This window comes from Emys orbicularis, chromosome 11 (genome assembly GCF_028017835.1).
Source record: "Emys orbicularis isolate rEmyOrb1 chromosome 11, rEmyOrb1.hap1, whole genome shotgun sequence".
Taxonomy (NCBI): Eukaryota; Metazoa; Chordata; order Testudines; family Emydidae; genus Emys; species Emys orbicularis.
Genome location: NC_088693.1, coordinates 32,504,319 through 32,526,598, shown reverse-complemented (window position 1 = coordinate 32,526,598; position 22,280 = coordinate 32,504,319). Strand labels below are relative to the sequence as shown.

Here is a 22,280-nt window from a genome sequence, read left to right as displayed (position 1 = left end):
GAATGTATGCACTGCAAATGGTGTGGCCCAATTATTAAATGTAAATATTCATAGTCTAATAGTTCTAAGTCTACAACAGTAAACTTTTTATTCAAGTTAAAAGTTTTATCTGGGGATTAGAGAGAGACTGTTTTTTTAAACTCTGAGGTGGCATTGTGTTTTGAGTTCTGTTTTAGTTCTGCAGCAAACCACATTGATGAACGGAATTCAAAGCATTAATCTACTGAATACTTTTTTCCTCTGTCTTTCCATCCACCAAAATAAACCCTGATATTTACCCAGAAAATTTATTAATAGATGTTTGCACTGATTTTTACCTGATTTTGTTGTTGGTTGGTTGGTTGGTGTCTGATAAATTCCAAAGAAAAATTAAATAAAATAAAAATTGAAAATGAAGGGCCCTATTTATACAGTACCGCTTGAGAAGACTAGCATTGAGGATTCAACACTGCAAGGTGCATGTTTAATTAAAAATATAGCTAGAAAATTAGATACCTGATTTAGAACATCTAAAAACTCAGTTACTTTGAAAGCACCTCGTCATGTACTGCTTTTATGGTTCTTTATGTAATTGTAAATTGGGTTTTATGTTGAATCACACTGTGAATACCTACTTTTTAAGTCATAGTAGATAAGGATGTTCAACCCTGAAGCTTATCTAAACTGTTCAGCATAATCACTAGCGTTAGACAGTTATATCTTAAGATGCTGGGTACTAATACTTGAGCCTGTTCTTTCTCCTGTGAGACAGGGATACCCCTTGAAACAAAATGTCATCATGAACTTTTGTTCATCTCTCAGATAATGTGTTTTCACCTGCTCTGAGAGTTTTCTTCCTGCTCTTCAGTTTCAAACTTCTTTTCAGTGAGATAAGTTGGAAGATAGCAGGAAATATAAAGTACAAAATGGCAAAATAGAAGGGAGAACTTCTCCCCTCCCCCTGACATCGAACTGCCTGTATGCACTGAAGGGAGAAAAGATACTTAGCATTGTTTGAAGTGAAGAATACAAGTCTCAGTTACATGAAGACTCTTTTGTTTAAAAAGTCATTGCATGGCAATGGGAGCAGAGAGAGTGGAGAGGAGATTAGACATTTTATTGCAAATGGGACTGGAGCAAGGAGGGGAAAAGATACTTCGCACCACTGTTGTGCATCTATTCAGGGTTTGGCCAGAGGTGGTTCCATCCCTCAGCGAAACTAAAGCAGCCATAACTTGTGTCGGCATGCACATTTTCCCCAGGTACCCCCAGTTTGTCCCCTAGACTGAATATACTTGGGGATTCTCCTATAGCTGGGGAATTCCCAGTGACCAGTACCAGCAGAACCAGTGTATGGGGTGATAGGACAGCCCTGGAGTGGGCCCACAGCACTTAAAGTTTCTGTTTAAAATGATGAGTAAAAATAAGTAGAAGATGGGAGAGAAAAAAAGCATGTTTCCTGTCTGCAGTAAAACCACAGAAAAGTAATCTGACAATTCGGTGCTTGATAAGCCCCTTCCCCTCCATTATGAGGTGTCTGTGTCATTGTGGAGCATGGGCGGCAGATGGAGCCCCACTTCAGGGAGGCTAGCCCCCAGCTCACCCCTTCTCCCGCCTGCCCCCCCTTCTGGAGTCCCAAGGCCCCCTACACCCCCCTCCCATGCCAGAGGAGCCCTGGGCCAGCCAGAGCCACTGCAGACCCTATGCCGCTCCCCGGGAAAATTCAAAAGTTCTTTTCTCTTCTGGAAGAGGAACCTGAGCTTTTGATATGCAGCATGCAGGTTCCGGGGCAACTGAGGAGGCAGTATGTCTTACTCAACTTCCTGGGCTCATTAGTAATCTCTCTGGCCTCCAGGGAGTTTACTGATGAACCCAGGAAGCTGAGTAGCACATACTGCCTCCTCAGCTGCCCCGGAACCTGCATGGGGCATAATAAAAAGCAAAAATTTCCCCCGTCAAACCTGCAACCGGGGTCCAGCAGCAGCGGCTACGCTAGGGGAAGCTGAGCCTCCCCTGGCCTATTATACCCACCGCCCATGCTGTAGAGGGGACAGCATGGCTAAGGGGCTATGTTCCATTGAAAACACTCTTGAAAATTATACCCCTGGCCTTATAACACTGGATCTGGAGGATCTATAGAAAAGATCGGCTGTAGTCTCACCTATCCCAGATTACACATGAAGACCTAACCATCCATGCAGTCCCTGGTTTCAGCTTCCCTGCCATGCTATTGTTGGCCTTTTTCCCTATGTCCTCCAGCCAACGCTCCCTGAACTGGGGTAGAAGTGAAGTCACAGCGCAGATGGGTTAAGGAGAGAGTTGGAAGTTGTAATGTCTTTGGGGATTTTTACAGGGAGCTCTTCCCACACATAAGGGGCCTTTCCCTCTCTGCTCTTTCACTCTGAGTTGTGCAGTGGGTAGGCACAATGCCCCCATTAAGAGAACTGCCAGTATCCATCTTACTTTATTATGTATATTTTTGCCCAGTCAGGCTGTTGTGAAGAAATCTGTAGTGTCTAAAAATAAATCCTAGATCAGAATTCAGTGTTTGCAGTCTTATAATCTTGATTTATATTATCATATTACGTTTTCTTTATAATCATAAGCATGAGCGAATCAGACTTCTAGGTTAATATTCTGAGTTTGATTGACACAGGTGGGGAATGTGACAATACTGTCCCATAGTTTTAGATATGCTCTTTGATGTTTGTGAAAGACAGCCGTAAAAGTCTGATTTTTTTTTAATTATTATTATTATTTTGTATTTGCTTTGACTAACTGTCCATCTAACCCGCAGGTTAGTGAGGCTGTGCGCAAGGAACAATAACAGCAGATACTCAGTTAAGTGACAGAGTGCCACATGCAAAAGATGAAAGCAGTAGATAGAATATGTTTAAAAGAATTGCTATATTCTATACAAGACAGAAAATGGTGCCACTTAATTTTTCTGACAAAGAAAGTAGAGAACAAAAAATAATAGATGGATTAACAATGGCTCACATTTTTTGTTAGTTGTAAATCTTAGTATAGAGTTCCCAGTGAACAAAGCATGCCACTTGATAACTTTGATACTGGTATAAAACTGACACAGAGATACTGAAACATAAAACCTTTGATAAGAACGGTGTTGGCTAGCGCAGACCGTGACCACTGGAAAATTCCAAAGGAAACCTTCATGCAGTCAGTGAGGGATGGATCTTTTCGGTGCAATAAAACAGTAGATTAAGAGGAGCTGCATAGCTCCAAATTTAGGTGTAGGACTTAATCCAGCACCCATTAATGTCAGTGGAAAGATTGTATTGGCCATAGGATCAGGCCCCCAGCCAGCAAACCTTAGGTGATAGAATTTTAATACCTGCTCTGTGGATGCCATAAATATTTAGCTAGTTATACCCTTTGATTATGTAACTATATGTTGCAGTGTGATTATACTTGAGTGACGTCTACTAGTTCCTTATCTGTTGAACTCAGAGTGCACTATTTCCCCTGAGCATGGAGATTGGACTCACCTTAAAACTTGTATTTTGATTTTTTTTTTTTTGCTTTAAATATCTTTTTCTGCAGCCACAACCTGGGGCTTACTCCTCAGGTGCACCAGAGCAGTCCTTAGGGGGTTAGTGCACTAAAGCAATGGGAGCAAAACTAGCTTCCACTTTCCCCCTTAACCCTGGGTGTAGTCAGAGGCTAGTTCAGCAGGCAGCATACCTGAGTTAGCTTTAACCTAGCTATCCCACACAGGTGTCTGTGTGGGCTAGCCACTCAGGGTCAGGGTTCCGGACAGACTTGAGAAGTCCGCACTGAAACCCATGCTGCTGCAGTCTCGCTCCAATACCCAAGCTAGCTAGATTAAAGCTAGCATAGTTGTGTCTACGTGAGCTGCAGTCACACCCTGTGATTGCAGCGTAGACACACACCCTTACAGGTATTATAGTGAAAGAACAGCAAGGTTTAGATAGCTGGGACTTGAGGACCTAGAGAGACGTCCGAATCAAAGATGACACCCAGGACAGACAGGATGGCAGTGTCACCCAGAGTGACCAAGAAAGGATGCAAGCAAGAGGGACTGAGGTGAACATTTAAAGCCCTGTTTTAGCCATGTTGCACTTGAGCTGATGGCTAGACGTCCAGGAGGGGGTTGTCAGAGAGACAAGCCAAGATTTGTTTGGACAGAAGGAGACAAGTCTGGAGTGGAGAGAGAGAGAGAAAGAGAGATCTGTGAGTCCTCAGCATAGAGATGGTAGTTGAACTTGCGTTTGCAGATGGGATTACCCAGAGATGAGGTATAGAAGGAGAAGATAAGGGGACCAAGGACAGAGCCCTGTGAAATCCCCACAGAAACCTGGTGCAGGGGGGTGGGGGGGAGGGGGAATAAGGAAGATCCTCCAAAGGATATGATGAAGGAGCAATTAGAAGGGTACTAGGGGAATAAGAAGAGGACAGAGTGCTAGGAGACAAGGGAGGACAGCGACTTGCTTAAGGACTTGATCCTGGTCCACTGAAGTCCACTGGAATTTTATCGTTGACTTCACTGGGAGCAGGATCAAGCTGCAAGCATGCATTTTGGCTCCAGTTCAGGAAAGCACTTAAGCATATTCTTAACTTTAAGCAAGTGCTTAAGTCCCATTGAAGTCAATGAGACTTTAAAATGCATAACCTCTTAGTCTTTGCACAAGTGATATATTATCTATTTTTGACAAAGGATGAACTGAAATCCAAGAGTCAAAAAACTAACCGTGATTTTTTTCATGAGATCATGTATGTGTTGGGAAATATGCATTCCATTGTTATATGGAAGGAGCGGGTGTGGGGGGAGGAAACTAAAGAAGGAATCTAAACTATTTTGAGGAAAATGGATGATTTTGGTTCCAGAAACAAGAGTAGGCTAAGGAATGGAAGCCTATTGTGCTTATACAGTCAGAGCTAAGGGTTTCTCATTGAACAAAGAGCTCACTATTTAATAAGATACAATAGCAGATGCAGCTGAACCCAAATCATCACTCAGTATATGCAGATGTACTCATCCATAACACCAAAGCTACCTGTGTGCAATGCTTTCAGCCACTTTATGTAATGACAAACCTTAACTCCGCCTGTGAAAGATCAGGTTTCGGCACATCTGGAAATAGTATCAGCCAATCAGTGCTGCCAAGAAACAGGGCACTTTTGACTTTGGTTGGTAACCTAGTTTTAGTATGTGAAGGACCCCTATGCTCAAAGGTTCATGTCTTTAGTCAAACATTTTGGTGGCACCTTTACAGACGGTGCCTTCCGCAGGCAAAACTTCAGTTGAAACCACTATCATTGAGCCTAATGGAGCTTTCCCTAAATGACATTAAGTTTGCAGGATCAGGCCCAGAAACTTGAAACTGTATTTTATTGGACCAAAAAATATAATTGATCTTGACAGATGATAATTTAGTTTCTAAGGAGGGCAAACACTATATTAGAATTTATCCAGAAGCTCCTTAAATAGTTTGGATAGATGGCATTAGTCTAGAATAAATGTAGTAGTCAAATAATCAAATGTACCATTATATTTCTAGCTATTTATAATCCCCCTTTAGTTTAGCATGGCATATGTCAATCGTGTATTCATTTAATATTCCTAATCCCCTTCAGATCCAATGTAGGCTCAGACCTACCTCCCACATAGATAGATGTGTATATTATTGACTGCACCACTACTAAAGGTGGGGCAAAAGTTGTCTGGGCTTACCCAAAGAAGGCAGCTCTGCTTTGTGGTTGGTTGGGGTGGGAGCGGGAAGGGAGGAAGGTCAGAAACTGCTGCAAAAGGTGCTTTGCAGCGGTGACTCACCCCCCCCCCCCCCCCGGAATGTGCATAAAGGTACGAAACCAGGGTGGGGCAAGTCTCTATGTCCAAGCAGCAAGGAAGCCAACACCCACCCTCCCTCCCCTTGCGGAAGCGACTGGCAGGCTGGGTTAGGACTTGCTGTGGGCATTACGCTAGTCGCCCCTTTTAAAGCGGGGCTGGGAAGGAATTTTTCCCGCACCACCAGAATTGGCTTCGGTGGAGTGTGGTTTTTTCGCCTTCCTCACAGCACGTGTGAGGATGGACCTTTTCTGGTCAATAGAAAAGGTGGTAGGCCATAAGTCGCAACTTATTTTGTAATATTGGGTGGATGTTCAGTGCAGGTACTCCATAGGGAGGGCAGTCAGTGACCAGATAAATGGCCTGGTAAAGGACTTAAAAGGAGATCCTGGATAAAGGGACAGAACGGGGACGGGGTTCGGGGACTCCTATGATTGGCACAGCAGGGAGCCAACCCCCTCCGTTCTCATAGCCCTCCTAAACCCTCTCACGAGGCTGGTGGATGGTAAGGTCCAAGCCATGGGTCGGCTGGGGGACCTGGATGGAAACAAAGGGGGGCTGGTGAAAGCCCTGGAAAACTGAGTTGAATAAGTATGGATTAAACAAAGGGGGGGGGCTGGTGAAAGCCCCAGAGAATTGATTTAAATAAGCATGGATTTGCCTGCACTGTACACTTTATCTGCCAGGTAGTCCCAGACATCTATATAATAAAGTTGCGGCCTGATTAAAACCCATAACAAGTCTCCTGTCCTTCTTGCGGTATACCCAGACAACAAATACATGTATTTTATGTCACCAAACACCAAACTGTTCCCCTAATTTTAAAATAGCAGTTGTCATGTTGCATGGGAGAATCAAAACTAAAACAGCAAAGTATTACATGACCACAGATGCTTTTAAAGTAGCATTGAACTAGTGGTTTTAAATTAAACATTTGCCAAGATTACTCAAAAGCTAAAAACCGAGGGGCATGGGCACGTGAGGGGGAAGGAAGTTGTTTACAAATGAGGCATGTCGGTTTAAAATAGTTTATAAAAAAGAAAAGGTCAGGAAAACAAACAAAAAAGACCTTCCTCTGGAATATATTCACATATGGCTGACCAAATAATATATCATTATTCTTAGCTGAAAGCTGTTTATAACAGAGTAAGAAAATAATTTCTTTTTAAAAGCTATTGATTTGAAAATTATTTTTATGAGTATTGTGATGACAGTGAGAGTTTGACAGACTATGTGTACCACATTTAGGGTAGGGGAATCCACTGGTGTTTTAGGTTTTAATGAAACTGTTAATTTTGTCTAAAGCTTTGGGTTTCTTGGAATTTTTTTGGAGATTTGCAAAACAGTTTTTCCTTAATTGAAATTTATTTTCAAGGAAAATTATGTTAAAAATCATTCTAATTAAAGCTGAGGAAAAAACAACACAAATGTATTTCTAACTAAATGGAAACCTGTGCCATGCAAACAAAAATATTCTTCTTTTGAAGCAAAAATTCTTCTTTTGCTTCTAGACAAAGAGAATATAGTTTAAAAATGAGCTGCTCAAAACTCTCATTTCAACATAGCCAAATGGCACTAGAAGCTCTCTAGGCTTAAGATCTGTTCAAAAAATGTCATGTGGTTCTTCTAAATTTGGCATAATACTCTTCCACCCTGGATCATGTCACAAGTTCTGTTCTCATTTACACTGGTGCAAATCATCTGCAACTCCACTGACCTCAGTGGAGCAATTTCAAATTAACTCCACTAAGAATGAGTCAGAGCAGAATTTTGCAAATATATCTGTAAATAAAATAAATCAGCTATTTAGTAAACGCATGCTAAAAAGATAGGTCTATTTGTGTCACACTAGCACTAAAAAGACAACCTGCCGTAACTGGTTAACAATATTAACCATGCGATCCAAAGCAATCACACCACACTGGTAAATCGGCTCAGAAACTTTATATGGAAAAACATTAAAACATATGCTCAAAGATGGAAACTTTCTTAAAATCAATCCATAGTCTGCACCTGTGCCTTCCATGGAACTCACATTGTCATCCATGGCATTTTTGTGCAAAGAGGAAAGGTAGAATATGGCCCTAAGCCCACTATGTTCCTACTGTTTGTTTTGCATGCCCCAGATAAAAGGCAATGATATTTTAGATTCCAAACTCTCCAACTCTCATTTATAATCAGCCTGCATAACGGCCATGTTTACAAAATGCTAAGAACAATCTTTCAAAGACGGAGTGCTATAATTCACAGGAGTCAGGCATGCCAAATCGCCTATTGTAACATAAAATGTGTTTTAATCCTGCTGGTTTAAAATAGCACTTTAGTAATGTAATGAATGGTAGGTATTTCATACATAATATTTAAAGTAAGCATAATACTGATGGAAGTGCAAAGTATAAGAGGGATTTAAGGGAATCAAATTGTCCATCTTCACTGATTTTTTTAAAATGTTTTTAATATTTAAAAAATCAGCATTATAACAGCAGCTTTCTTCTGCAGAGTTTATCACGTTACCAATTTTCTCTTTTAACTGCCCATCTCATTATCTCTAAGGAGTCCCATTGACTTCAATAGGCATTGGTTCAAGCCCTAAATGCACTGTAGTAACCACCAGATGAGATTAATATTAGCTACTAGTTCTAACAACTAGCTGCTGAGTGTCATGCTACAATGACAGCACAAAGGTGAGACTGGACATTAAATGACCACAATTTTGTTAACACAAAACTAGCATATAATCATGGCAATCGGGATGGCTCCAGGCACCAGCGCAGCAAGCGCGTGTATGGGGCGGCAAGCCGTGGGGGGCAGCCTGTTGGTCACTGTGAGGGCAGCAGTCAGGCGGCCTTTAGCAGCCTGCCTGCGGGAGGTCCGTCGGTCCCGCAGTTTCAGGGGCAATTCGGCGGTAGGTACGCCGAAGCCGCAGGACCGGCAGATCACCCGCAGAAACGCCGCCGAAGCCATGTGACCGCAGACCGCCTGCAGGCATGCTGCCAAAGGCCGCCTGACTACTGTGCTTGGGGCTGCAAAAAACATAGAGCCGCCCCGATGGCAATAGTCAGGCAATCGTTCCTGAATTATAACTAACCAATGATTAACATGTGGTATTTCTATTCCAGTAATAAAACAGCAGCAAATAGTTCAGAGCCTATGTTCCAGGCTCACCAGTCTCATGCTTATTGAGGCCTTATGGCCCCTTCATCGCTGAGCCCTTGTGCACAGTACACTATATGCTAGTTAACATATTCCTGCCTCAGAAAAGTACAGTTTCTTAAACAAATGCATATAGGGCTCATGGGAACAACATTACAATAGTAGTAAGAATAGCAGAATCAGGCTCTGATTATTTTTATTAAAAACAAATAGAACTGTTGAGAGTATATTTTCACTTTAATTGGAGAACACTATAGGTGAGATTTTCAAAAACTCCTAAGTGACTTGTGCTCCTCCATTGACTTTCAAAAGGACTTGTGCTCGCTCTGAGGTCACTTAGGTGCTTTGGAAAATCCTACTCATAATTCTTTAGATTGGTAGTTATGGGCTTGGGGGGTGGGGTACGTTGCCAGTAAGATGGACCATACCACCTATTACCAATTTATGCTTTCAAATTATTGTTAACAACTTAAGTCTATATTTTATACTTGCTCTTTCCAGAATTATGCCAAACTTATTCCTGGAGCTACTGTTGGACAACTTCAGAAAGATTCTGGAAATATTCTCCAATTGATCATTGATGCATATAAGGTATGTTTATAACATACTTCTCCTTTTGCATGTCTGCTATTCTCAGATATTAAATTGTGATTTGGTGAAAACAAATGCCTTTGGTTTTGTTTCTGCATTGTTTACAATAAGTGCATCAGTTGTGCACAGATGCCCAGCATTATAGAAACTTTCCATCGGTCCTGAAAAAAAGAACATGCAAGTTCAAATGTTGTTTGAGCATATACATCACACTGTTTTGCAGTAATATTGGAAAGCAATGCACTAAGAATGCTATTCTCTGCTTTAGCTAGGTGGTGGTGCCGCTGTGAAGTTGTTCTAATATTTTTAAAGGATAGAATATAGGCAGGAAAAAAAGATTTGAATGTATTTAAGATTATGTGGGGAAATACAAATAGGGACATAAACCTGGTGCTGCCTTTCAGAGCTTTGTTTATAAAATAGATCCTGGCTGCCTTGCTCTTGGAAGTCGGGGGAATCTCTCTGGGTACATTTACAGTAATATATTGAGGGTGCTAGTCCCTGTTTTTTTTTTTCTTTTTTTTTTTCTTTACTTCACTTTTCTTTATTACAAGCATGTACTCTAGCAATTACTACGTTTTAAAAAAACCCTCTTTGTAATTATCATTTCCCATGCTTTTTTATTCTCACATCCTTTATTTATATCATATCTCTAATATGTTCAACAAAATTATTTTGATTTGCAGGACAAAGAAAAAATAACATAAATTGTGAAATCTTTTATAATTAATTGTAATAGCTTTTTATACTATGGGTTTCTAATAAACACCAACAGATTTTCTATAAAGTTAAAAAATAAATATGACAATGCACTTTAAAATCAATCAATCAAGGGACTACTATTGCAATAGACCTGGGGTGAAATCCTGGCCCCATTGAGGTCAATGGTAAAACTTCCAGTGGAGCCAGGATTCCACCTCTGGAGTTTAACATAGGACTAAGGGTACATGCCTTCTGTTAGGGTTAATTGAGGATGGAATTTTAGGACATAGCTACTGTTACTCCACCTTTAATGGATGAAAAGCCACTTTTACTTACTATCTGCAAGAGAGGTGAAGCTGGAAAATGGATCCTAGCCGCTCCTACACATTGCTCAGCACTCCACAAATAGTTTGGCTAGTTTGAAAAGTACAGGGTTCCTCTGATCAGGGCAGAGAGTGAGAGGAGTGCCAATTAGAGCCTCATGTAGATACCTATGTTGCCACATATGAATCAAGGCCCCCTGGCTGAGAGACTTTCAGAATTTATTCGTGCCCATTGTATTAATGCTAAAGGTTAATTATTCCATTAGTTCGTGTTTGAAACTCTTTTAAGCACAAAAAGCAAGTTAACACAAACACTAAGAAAATCCTCCTTCCCACCTCCTTGAGTGCTTTGAAGATTTATTTTGCAGAATATTTTAAATAAAAATGAAGTGATGCCTCACTGAATGAAACACCATTTCCTTATATTTGGTGGGAGTGTAGAAAAGCTGAAATTGTGGTGGGAATAAAGGTGGACTTGTTAAAAATTCCTAAGTCACATGATTGGGACTTAGGAATTCTAGGTTCTAGTTCCAGCTCTGCCACACTCCTGTGTCACCTTACATTCTCTCTCTCTGCCTCAGTTTCCCCATCTGTAAACTAGGAATAATAATAATTACCTACCTCAGAAGGATGGTGTTAGGTTAAATCTGTGAATGTTTCTAAAATGCTTTATGTTCTTTATATGACATACACTATAGAAACTCAAGTTATTATTAATATCACTCACAGATGTATTGGCCTCTAAAATCTTCAGTGGGAGTAAGCAAATAAGGAAACTATGAGCTGTCAAAATATTTGTTGTAAAATGTTCTCATCTTTCCCCGTGGGCCCCCCCCCCCAGTGTGATTCATAGTCTCCGGTAAGCATGTCGCTACCTGCTTTGACAAAGGGTAAATTCTGTATTAGCTTTGTATCTTCAAAGCACTCATTCAAGTTGCATTATATCTGAAATCAAGCCTGTTGATTCCCAGGTTATTCCAGCATTCTTAAAAATACAAAGAATTCCGTTCTCTCCAGCAGCCAGGTCCCTTTTGGCTTACAGGGTAATAAAGATTGAAGGAATAATATTTTAAACAGATCAGAGGGAGCTGCTGGCAAAGGCTCAAGTTTGTAACACCGCTGATGCCTGTTTCATTCAGGAAATCTTTGAGTTAAAAGTGCTTCTGCAGGAATGTTTTAATGCTCACTGTACTTGGGAGCCAGATTCTGCTCCCAGTTATGCCCATGTAACCCACTAGATTTGAGTCTTCCCTTGAAGTCATGGAGGTGAAAACAGGGTGGAGTTTGACCCCGGATTTTCATTCATTTTCAGCTGAAGGTGATACATATTTTTAATTTAAAAAAACATTTCACAAATAGAAAATGGAGACGTGGTGATAAAGATCTATCCCATGCATCTGACCAAAAGGATGATGGGCTTATGCACAGCAGCATTTAATTTGTACTTACAATTACAATTTCACTTTTAAATAGTTTTGCAGTGCTGTACCTCAATTCCAGCCCTGGACCTCCAATCCAGCTGATGGAGTGAGGAGTTGAAAACCAGACTATTGTGTGGTACATCTTATAAAGTCTGCATTGCCAACTCTCCTTATTTTAGCATCATTCTCATGGTAGTTGATGCTTTTGTTAGACCCCCAGCTGCTGGAATCAGTTACTGTGTGATAATCTCTGCTTTTGGTTTTTGGGTTTTGTTTTTTTTTTAAGGAATTTTCTTGCCTTCATGGCTGCAGAGAAAAGCTTGACCATGTGACCCTAAACATCCCCACACCAGATGGCAAATCAAAAGAACACAATATTTATCATTTTTAATCTCGTGATTTTTAAGCAAATCTCATGATTTTCTGGGGCTGGACTCATAATTTTTGAATGCTTGGAGTTGGCAATAATGTCACTTTCACTAAGGGGTAAATCCCTGTCCCCTCCCTATATGGGCACACAAGACCTTGGTGGCAGCAGAAACTGTATAGTTCCACTGCCTGGAGAGTAGGCAGGATTTGGGGATGCCACACACAGATTGCACAGACCCTGCCAGCTGAATTAGAGCTCTCTAAGGAGGTTCCTTTGTACTTCCAAACAGAGAAGGCTGGGGAACAGCAGAGCCAGAGGAGGTGCCCATCTTCCTGCTTCAGAGGGAGATGCAGGCAGCACAGAGGCTACTTCAGCCGGTGGCTGGAGTAGCAGCGGGGAGGGAGAGATTGCATCCCATCCAGCTCCCCAGCTTGATCCTCACTGCACAGCCTTGTTGCTCAAGCTGTGTACTATAGAGTGGATTTGGAGCTAAATGAATATATTAAAAATCTTGCTTAACAAATGGGCTGCTATCATTTATCTTATTAAAATAATACTTCAGTGAGGTTTTTCAGATGGAAAGACACAATTAAAATGAGGTAGTTAAACAGATGATGTAGAGAATCCAAAGCTTATACAAATGAGACAGTTATGCAAGTTTATACATATTCCACTTGAAGTTTCAGCTAATGCCCATTGCACCTAGTCCTGTAAACCTTTACTCAAGTGAGTGGTCCCATTCATTAGGATGACTCACCTGAGAGTCTCCAGGGAAATTAAGAAAAAGTGGACATTTTCAAAAGCATCTAAAGTACTTAGGAACACAAATCCCATTGGAAGTCAGTGGGACTTGTGCTCCTAAATCCCTTAAGCACTTATGAAAATTTCCCATCAAACGGATTATGTATCTGAGGTTTAGCCTGATGCACGCTATTGATTGAATTAGAAAGCCCATTAAAGTCCATAGGAGTCCATCTTGCCGCAGTCTTCAGTGAGTTTTAGATCAAGTCTCAGTATATTGTCAAAAGTGTAATACAAAAACATTTAAGAATGAAACCCAGAAAGCAGAGTGTGAGGGAGCGCAGGCAGCAACATGAAGAGTCTCTCTTCCTTAAGCAATAATAGCATGATTTCTGGCATTACTGAACCCGTTTTGAAATCCAAGCGAAAGCTCATAAACTGAAAGAGTTTCCATCTGGGGAACAGAAGAAAACAGGAAGAAGAAGAGACTTAGATTTACACAATGGAGTGAGCCAGAGCCAGAGGATTAGGGCTGGCTCTGGTACTGGAAAGATAGGGCCAAATCCTGGAGTCTTTTCTCTGGCCATTCTCAGACAAAACTGAAGTCAATGGGTGTCATGCCTGAGCAAAGACTGTAAGGTTACATGCTAAACAAGGAAAGCTACAGTGTTAGCAAAGTGATCATATAAATTCCTCAGTAAGGCCATGGCTAAATTAAAACCTACAGAAGGGAGCAGAGTACTTAGAAATGAAAGAAGACTTATTATTAGAGCATTAAGTACATTACCCTACAAGTGCAGGATATGGTCGCTCTGGTATCAGATATTCAGCTGATACGGCTGTTGACGTTAGCCTAAAAGCCAATACTTTGTTCATTTTCCATTTTTCTTGTAAGAAAGAAGTATGTAAATAAAGTATCAAAATTCGGAATTCTTTACTGCATAGATAAGGTTGAGTTTTTCCAATATATGTCACAAAGACTTGGAGCAACCATTCCATCCATCGTGTTCCTTTTCTTTAAGGAGCTACGATCTGAAGTGGAGCTGGAGGTGTTAGGAGACACAGAAGGACTCAATCTCTCTTTCACGGCAATCTGTAACAATGGTACCATTTTTCCGCACCAGAGGAAATGTTCCCATATAAAAGTGGGAGAGACAGTAAGTAGATAACAGATTCTCAAATGACATTCATTCCTGTAAAACTGAGAGAGATTTTTTAGAACACCAAGGTAGAAATCTTGCTTCCTTTATTTTTAAATCTCTTCCAAACAAATTGAGAGTTATTAGGCAATACCTAATAAATTCTTGTTCTTGGCTGTGAATTATATGTCCAGAGTATTCTTTGCATTTTGTATGCTGCAGCCACGAATGATTAATATATTTTCTTTCCCAGGTCTCTTTCAACATGACAGTAAGCCTACCTACCTGTGAGAAAAGGTGGAGGCAGATTGTAATAAAGCCTGTGGGCCTGAGTGATGCCCTGGAAATTGATATTCAGCTGGAATGCAGCTGTAACTGTCAGAAGGAGGCTGAGATGAACAGTTCCAAATGCAGCAAAGGAAAGGGCTCTTTTGAGTGTGGTGTGTGTGCCTGCAACCCTGGCTACATGGGTCCTTATTGTGAATGTAATGAAAACTCCCTGAGCACAAATTCCTGTAAAAGGTCTCCAGAGCAGAGCTCCTGCAGCGGGAGAGGCGACTGTTACTGCGGGCAGTGTATTTGCCATTTCTCAGTGTATGGAAATATTTATGGGCCATACTGTGAATGTGACAATTTCTCTTGCGTGAGATTTAAAGGATTGCAATGTGGAGGTATGTCCCCCTTAAACTATTTTTAAAATCTATATTATAACCTTTTATGTAGATGTAACCTTCATTATAGGTGTATTCCCAGATGTGAGCTAATTTCAAGGTTTTGACATTTGTTTTCATTCCACGTTGGCATGAAACCAGAACCTTTCAAAAATTTCTGCAAAAAAATGAGAGAGAGAGAGAGAGAGAGAGAGAGATCCCTTCCCACACCAGAATATCCCATAGCCCAATGGTTAGGGCACTCACCTGGCATGTGGGAGTCCCGGTCTGTGGGTCTCCTACATGCTAGGTGAGTGCCCTAATTGCGATGCTATAGCAGCAGTGTCTCAATCTTTCCTGTTGGAGCTCTTCCATTTTCTACAAATAAATAATTAAATATTTATTGGACCAGAGAGAATGAGGGACTGTACCCCAGTGGTTAGGACAAGTTCCTGTGTCTCCCACATCCCAGGTGAGTGCCTTAACCACCAGGCTATTGGCAACTCCAGGGTGTGTGTGTCTCATTTTGTCATTTCCAGATCTGTCCCCAAAACTGTACCATTTCTCTGTTTTATAATTATCCAAGTATGCCCTCCTGTATTTAATCACTTTGAGCCTGATTCAGATCTCACACTGGTTTTATACCAGTAATGCCAATGATATAAGTGGAATTGCTCTTGATTTACACCAGTGTCAGTGAAGTAAGAATCAGGCCCTTTATATTTATTTTCTTCTTCTGGACTGAATTCTGTCTGCTACAGCGTTGTAATTCCAGAGCAAGTCCATTAAAAACAATGGGAATAGAGTTAAACTGGCATCTCTCTGGAGTAGCACAGTAGTGAATCAGGTAGGTTGGAGTTATCCCAGTGTCAATGAAAAGACAATTTGGCCCATGAGGATCGAGTCTTATCTCCCACCCAGGGCCGGCTCCAGGCACCAGGCAACCAAGCTGGTGCTTGGGGCGGCACCTGGAGGGGGGCGGCGCGGCGCTTGGGCCGCCGGGGAGAGCGGGGCCACAGCCGGGCTCGCCGCCCTCCCCCCGGCGCTCTGGCCGCCCTCCCCCCCGGCGCCCTCCCCCCGGCCTCCTGGGGCGGCAAAAAAGCTAGAGCCGGCCCTGCTCCCACCCATATATATCAGGAGTGACTCCATTAAAGTGAATAGAGTTGCACTAGTTTAAGTGAGATGCGAATCAGGCCCTTTATGTTTAACTATATATTGAAAAGGGTGGGGTTTTTTTAAATATGAGAGGTGCTGGTAGTAATGAAAATGTGCATTCTGAAATAGAATGCTTGTAATGACTTCTTCTGTCACTTTTAAATGAAAACACTAACCTGGCAAGATAACCATTACTTTTCTAGGTAATGGTGATTGTGACTGTGGTGAATGTGTATGCCACAGGGGATGGACTGGTGAATATTGTAACTGCACAACTGACACTAACTCCTGTGTTTCTGAGGATGGAATACTGTGCAGTGGAAGAGGTGAATGCATTTGTGGAACATGTGTTTGCACAAATCCCGGGGCCTCTGGTAGCACATGTGAAAGATGCCCTACATGTGGTGATCCTTGTAGTTCCAAACGGTAAGGTATTGTTTTTACCATATTTGTATTTTCTGCTTCATTCAGATGTGTGCAGTATAGTAATAGCTCTGGGGTTCCCACCACATTTTTCCTGGGTGTTGGTCCTAGAACCTAAGGGCTTCTCTGCTTCTTCTGTGCTATCTAATCATAATGCAGAAACCAAACATTTCTCAGCATTGATCCGCTAGATCTCAAAATGAACTTCAGGGAAAAGTCCTACAATGAATTCAGCTGAGCAATACTGATATCTGTTCATGGAACAGAACAACAACACAGCAGCATAACCAATGTCACAGAAAGAAAAACAGACAGGGAAGGAACATATAATAAAGTTTGCAACATGACTGTTACATTATTTACGTCTACGGATTCAGAAGGCCAAGTTCTGCTCTCAGAAGCTACACCAGATTTACACATATATAGCAACTCAAATACCAAATTCAGCTAAATGGAGCGTGGATTAAGCAGATGCAGCTGTCATAGGAGTGTCTGGGTGAGTTCAGTGGAGATAAAAGCAGTGGCGTAAGTTATGCATCAGGTATAAGCTGATCTGAGACTGATCATAAGTGGCAAAGAGGCACTGATTTCACCTTCATTGAGATATGTAAAAGAAGTGGAGCTTGCATGCATGGGTATACCAGTAAAAGCATTTAAAAAGAGGGTAAGAAAAGCAGATCCTCTAAACACACATTCGTATGCCTGCACTATCGCCAAATCGTCCGAGGATAAATTCAGCCTTGAATTTATCTGCAGTAGTGCCTACTTGATATAAGTAGGCACAACTGCCCAATTAGGCAAGGTGCTTGAATTGCTCTCCATAGAATACCAAATTGATGTGAAGTACATTTGCACGTTCACGGAGTGCTGAATCAGTGCAAGTTACGTTAAAGTATCACTACTCTGCTACTTATATTGATTTATACCTGAGGCCCGCTTCTTCTCCCACACTGTCTTTACCCCTTTGGAATTCCATTGCCTTATTCTCAATATAGCATTGTAAATGAGAAAGGAACCCGTTCCATGATGTGTAACTTATACTACCATGGCTCTGTACAACTAGTGGATCAGGTCCCAGAAGGCCAATACAGTTTGCTCAAGACTCACAGGGATAGGCTAAGTGCATAATATTTTGAGTAAACATAGCCCTTGAGTACATTATGTACATTATGCAGTAAATATTATTGATCTGTTTATACTCTGACTAATTCAGCAGACTAATAGGAGATATTTAGTTATCTGATGGGCATTGAGTTAGCATATTAAAAATATATTCCACATTATCCATTTGTCAGACCTTTTCCATCTCTCCTCTTTCTTTGTCACTGCCATGACAGCTGAAACATATGGCTGGAAAAGCCAAGAGAGAGAAGATTGGAAGACATGGCTAAGTTAAGAGACCAGGTCAGAGGGGACTGAGAGACATGGTTAGGCAGCTGAGAAAGTGAGGGGAGTAGTTTGAGAAACATGGCAAATATGACAAAAACACCAACAACACTGAATGTATCTACATTTGATAGGGACTATCCCATTACCCACTCATGTATTCTATTCACTGCTTCACTTGTGAGTGATAAGGTCACCCCCATCTCATGAAAACAATCACAGTACCCTCAGCATTATTCTCATAGAGGGATGTAATTCAATGCAACAACTGTGATGGCCAGTTTCTTTTTAAACAGTCAGTCCTACAGAGTTGTTGTTCTCAGAGTCTCAGCCTCTGAATCCAGTCAGTGCTTTAAACCTAGAATTGTTCCAATATACTTTGCAACAACAATTTTCTTATGTGAATTTTCTTTATGTATTTTCTTTATTCCACTAGCAGACTCTAGACTGGCTCCAACTCCCATTGAATCACTGGGAGACTTTCTATTGACTTCAGTGGGAGTTGGATCAGACCCTGAGTTTGTTTTTAAATATTCCAGTAATTGTACAAGTAAATAAAGTAAATAAGATATTTTGAAGTTATTTTGCCAATAACTTGCATCAGCTTAATTAGCATCTGTGTTAGTAGCTCCTGAGACAAGTGAATCATATTTGAGAGACATCTGTTAAGATACCTGAGCATGTTTTTAGTTACTTGGTAAATATAACACAATATTTAAGAGATTTTAAACATAGGGAGTTTTATATTAGATTCTCAGCCTCCTCACATTGAAGTCAATATCAAATATTAGTCCATTTGGTAGACATTCTTCTGACAAGTATTTAGTGTAGGCTTAATTCAGAACCTTTATCTTTAAAAATGAATGCTATGTATGAGTAACCCCATTTCTTTATCAGACATACATGAATAATGTTGCCTGGGGTTCTGTCTGGTAACTAACAAGAGCTTAGAGAGAAAGAGGGCAAAAGAGTACTTAACTACAGTACCTTTATTCAGGGTTTTTTGGAGGCAATACATATCACATTTCTGAGAACTACTGTATCTATAGCACAAGACCTTTTGTTGGCTTCTTTTTAAAAAGTAGACAGCATATATATTCTCCTTTATATTTGTGCTTTGTAACAGACAGAGATTGATGAGCTTTTGAATTATTTTTCACAGGAGCTGCATAGAATGTCATTTGGCTTCTGATGTCCAGTCACAGGCAGAATGCAATGAAAAATGTAGATTAGTTGATGCAACTGTCAACAGTGCAGAAGGTTTGTACATCTTTTATTTAACTGCCTTTTGCTGTCTGCCTTATTAATAGCTTCATTTTTCATTAGTTTTACATAAAAGTATATACAATATCTGAAAATTACTGCAGTACATACATCATTTTTTTCCATGGGATTGGCTTAAAAAATTATACCAGTTATTTGACCCAATCACTATCTATCTACATATACAGTACTGCACTGAAAAACATTCTTATTAATAGCAGTCAGAACTATTTATCCCTTCAGGTTAATTAACTCACCACTATACACTTAGTTTCCTAACCAACTTTTGAAAACTGTAATCCACCTATGGTTGAATTTTAGTCTTACGTGCACTAATACAAACTCCCAATGAAAGCAGTATCCTGACAAAAGCATCTGGGTGTAAAATTATACCCAACCCATAAGTTTCATTGTGATTTCTGCCCTCAGATGCACATGCAGTGACCCCTTTGAAGTTCATGAGAACTTCCAGGACAGAAATTGAATAAAATATTACCCTCATAGACAAAGAAATAAAACTTTAAACAAGACCGCTAAGCAATATCGTTGCTTTTTCTAAAAAGAAAAAAAGGGAGGGGCCTGCATATAGTTCTGCAGACAATCTGTAATTACTTCCAGTGCCAGCTAATACCCTGACATATTGTAATTCTGAGGCAAGGCAGCACAATCACTATGCTGTAAACATATCACAGATATGACTTCACCTCTAGATCAGGCAAATACAATAATTAGGACAACAATGCAGAATGCTGTATGCACATCTTGAGATTGTTTGCACTAAACCGCTGGGAATTTATCCACAGGATCACAAATAGCAGCAATCCAGTGACATTTGCATCCTTTCTGAGATGAGCTTCAGCACAGTTGTATTTTGTGGTTTCTATTACAGCTATCAAATACAACGTGCAAAAATTGTAAGAATTTATCTTTGGGGGCAGTGATGGCAACATTGTATTCCAGAACTTAACAATAAGTTACAATGATTAATATATGTGGTATATATTCATGAACATATGGAATTCTATAAACTGTAAATAAGTTCATAAAAGCAATTAATCATTGTTCAAATGATAGATACATTTCTTTGGATGATACTAATCTATAAATCCAAATAAGTTCCTATAGTTTATGGTAAAAGTACAATAAGTAGTATATATTTATGGCAAAAATTCTCAGAAACATACAAGTAAAAGTAATAAATTGAATGAACAGGTTTGTTTGGATAGTTATTTAGAAGACTGTGGGTAGCATGGATATTTGGTATCTGAGTACCTTCCATACAGTTTTTGGTATCATTTGGTATTCTTAGTACAAATTTTCAAAAAGCTATCATTGAATGGCAGATCTTTGTAGCCAAGGATACATAGAGCATTCTATTTAAGGTATCCACAATACTACTGAAAACTGGGACTAGCCCATTGCATTGTCTATATCCTTGTGTGTTTAGAGAGAGAGAATCTGGGTTGACACTGCTTTGTCCTAATTTTGCACTTGAGCCTCTTTCAAATTCTACCCTTCCCTGACCATAATCTTCAGCAACTGTAGACTTTGATTTTGTTCATAACAGTAGTATCAACTGTTGTAGTAAAAACTGCATGATAGTTTCCATTCTAACTCCACAAATAAAATAATTATTGCAAACTTTATTTGAACAGCTCTACACTTGATCCAAAATGGTTGAGAGTGGTGGGTGGAATGATTGATTTGGGCATGGAAATAGCCCTTAATGAGAAGTGACTTTAAGTGGTCTGGAGAAAATGAATACTTAAAAGAAAAAAATAATCAGAGGTTCCAAAAACAACAGAATCATAGAATATCAGGGTTGGAAGGGACCTCAGGAGGTCAGCTAGTCCAACCCCCTGCTCAAAGCAGGACCAATCCCCAAACAGATTTTTACCCCAGTTCCCTAAATGGCCCCCTCAAGGATTGAACTCACAACCCTGGGTTTAGCAATGCTCAAACCACTGAGCTATCCCTCCCTCTCATTGAACTGCAATGCAATGAGAATTAATCAAGTTGTGCATTACTTGCCCTATGTAACTGCATAAATTTGTCACTGTTACCCTTGTTCTTCCTCCCCCGGCTTCTTGTTCATTGTTAGTTATACATATTTGTTGCATTTCATCCTATATTTTGACTGTAAGATCTTTGAGGCAGGGACCATCTTTTAATCTATGTTTGTACAGTGGTTAGCACTATGGGGCCTCAACCCTGACTGAGGCATCTAGGTGCTACTGTGATAAATAATAATACTCATTGGCTTTAACTTAACAAGTTCTAACCCTTTGAAATTGTATATAGTGTGTATGTATCTGTGTGAGGGGTGTTTGTTAGTCTCTGAAAAGTCTGATCCAAATCCCATTAAAGTCAATATAAAAGCTCCCATTGACTTCAACAGGAGTTTGGTCATGTCCAAAGAGTGCAGCTAAGGAAGACTGCACTATGCATGGCTAACGTAGCTGCATATGGACTGAGGCAAGGGGTTTAGAGGATCCCTTCACTCCTTTCCCATAGACCTTGTAAGCGGCAAAGAAGTTAAGAAGGGTTGCCCATTTTGTAAGAGTCACAAAGGGAGCCCTGTTCTGTTGCATTTTAGGAGTCCTGCTTCTGGGCAAGGTTGCAACCTCAACTTGGGTGTTTCCTGATTTTTGAGTGCTTCATTGTGAAATTTGAATATTTTTTAAAAATATTTTATATAGAATATTAAAAATTTCTAAATAGATTTTTGTCTGAAAGATTCCTTTACTAATAATTGTTACACGTAAAACCTGAGCTGATTACAAGTGAGAAACAGTTAAACACAAACACCCAAAATGCACACAAAAACACATACATGTTTTTTTCTGTTTCTTCGGATTGCCTACTTTGTGCACTTGGCAGCGCACTGTGCAAAGTCCGTTCCACGTCCCACTTTTTAAGTGCTAGCATCACATTTATAAGTGCTGTGCAGGAAGCTCACTTGAATGTTCTTGTCCTTATACTCCAACAGGGTGTCAACATAACACAACAACTGTGGAGGTGCTGAAGTTTCTGAGTTTTTATAGGTGCTACTTTATGTTACTGTTTTTCATGGATGAAGAGAAATTGTCAAATTAATGTTAAGTATTAAAAAATTGAAAATTTCTAAAAATGCTGCAAAAATCTATATGAACTA

At 40.3% G+C, this 22,280-nt stretch overlaps 1 protein-coding gene across 1 annotated transcript in view; it reads left to right on the top strand.

Annotated features, from left to right (window-relative positions):
• ITGB6 (integrin subunit beta 6) overlaps nt 1-22,280 on the top strand; it is a 45,605-nt gene that overhangs the window by 9,395 nt on the left and 13,930 nt on the right. Inside the window, exons 8-12 of the mRNA XM_065412952.1 lie at nt 9,464-9,553; nt 14,133-14,267; nt 14,503-14,920; nt 16,258-16,480; nt 19,026-19,123. Of these exons, the coding sequence (XP_065269024.1) occupies nt 9,464-9,553; nt 14,133-14,267; nt 14,503-14,920; nt 16,258-16,480; nt 19,026-19,123 (964 nt within the window). The remainder of the gene's footprint in view (nt 1-9,463; nt 9,554-14,132; nt 14,268-14,502; nt 14,921-16,257; nt 16,481-19,025; nt 19,124-22,280) is intronic.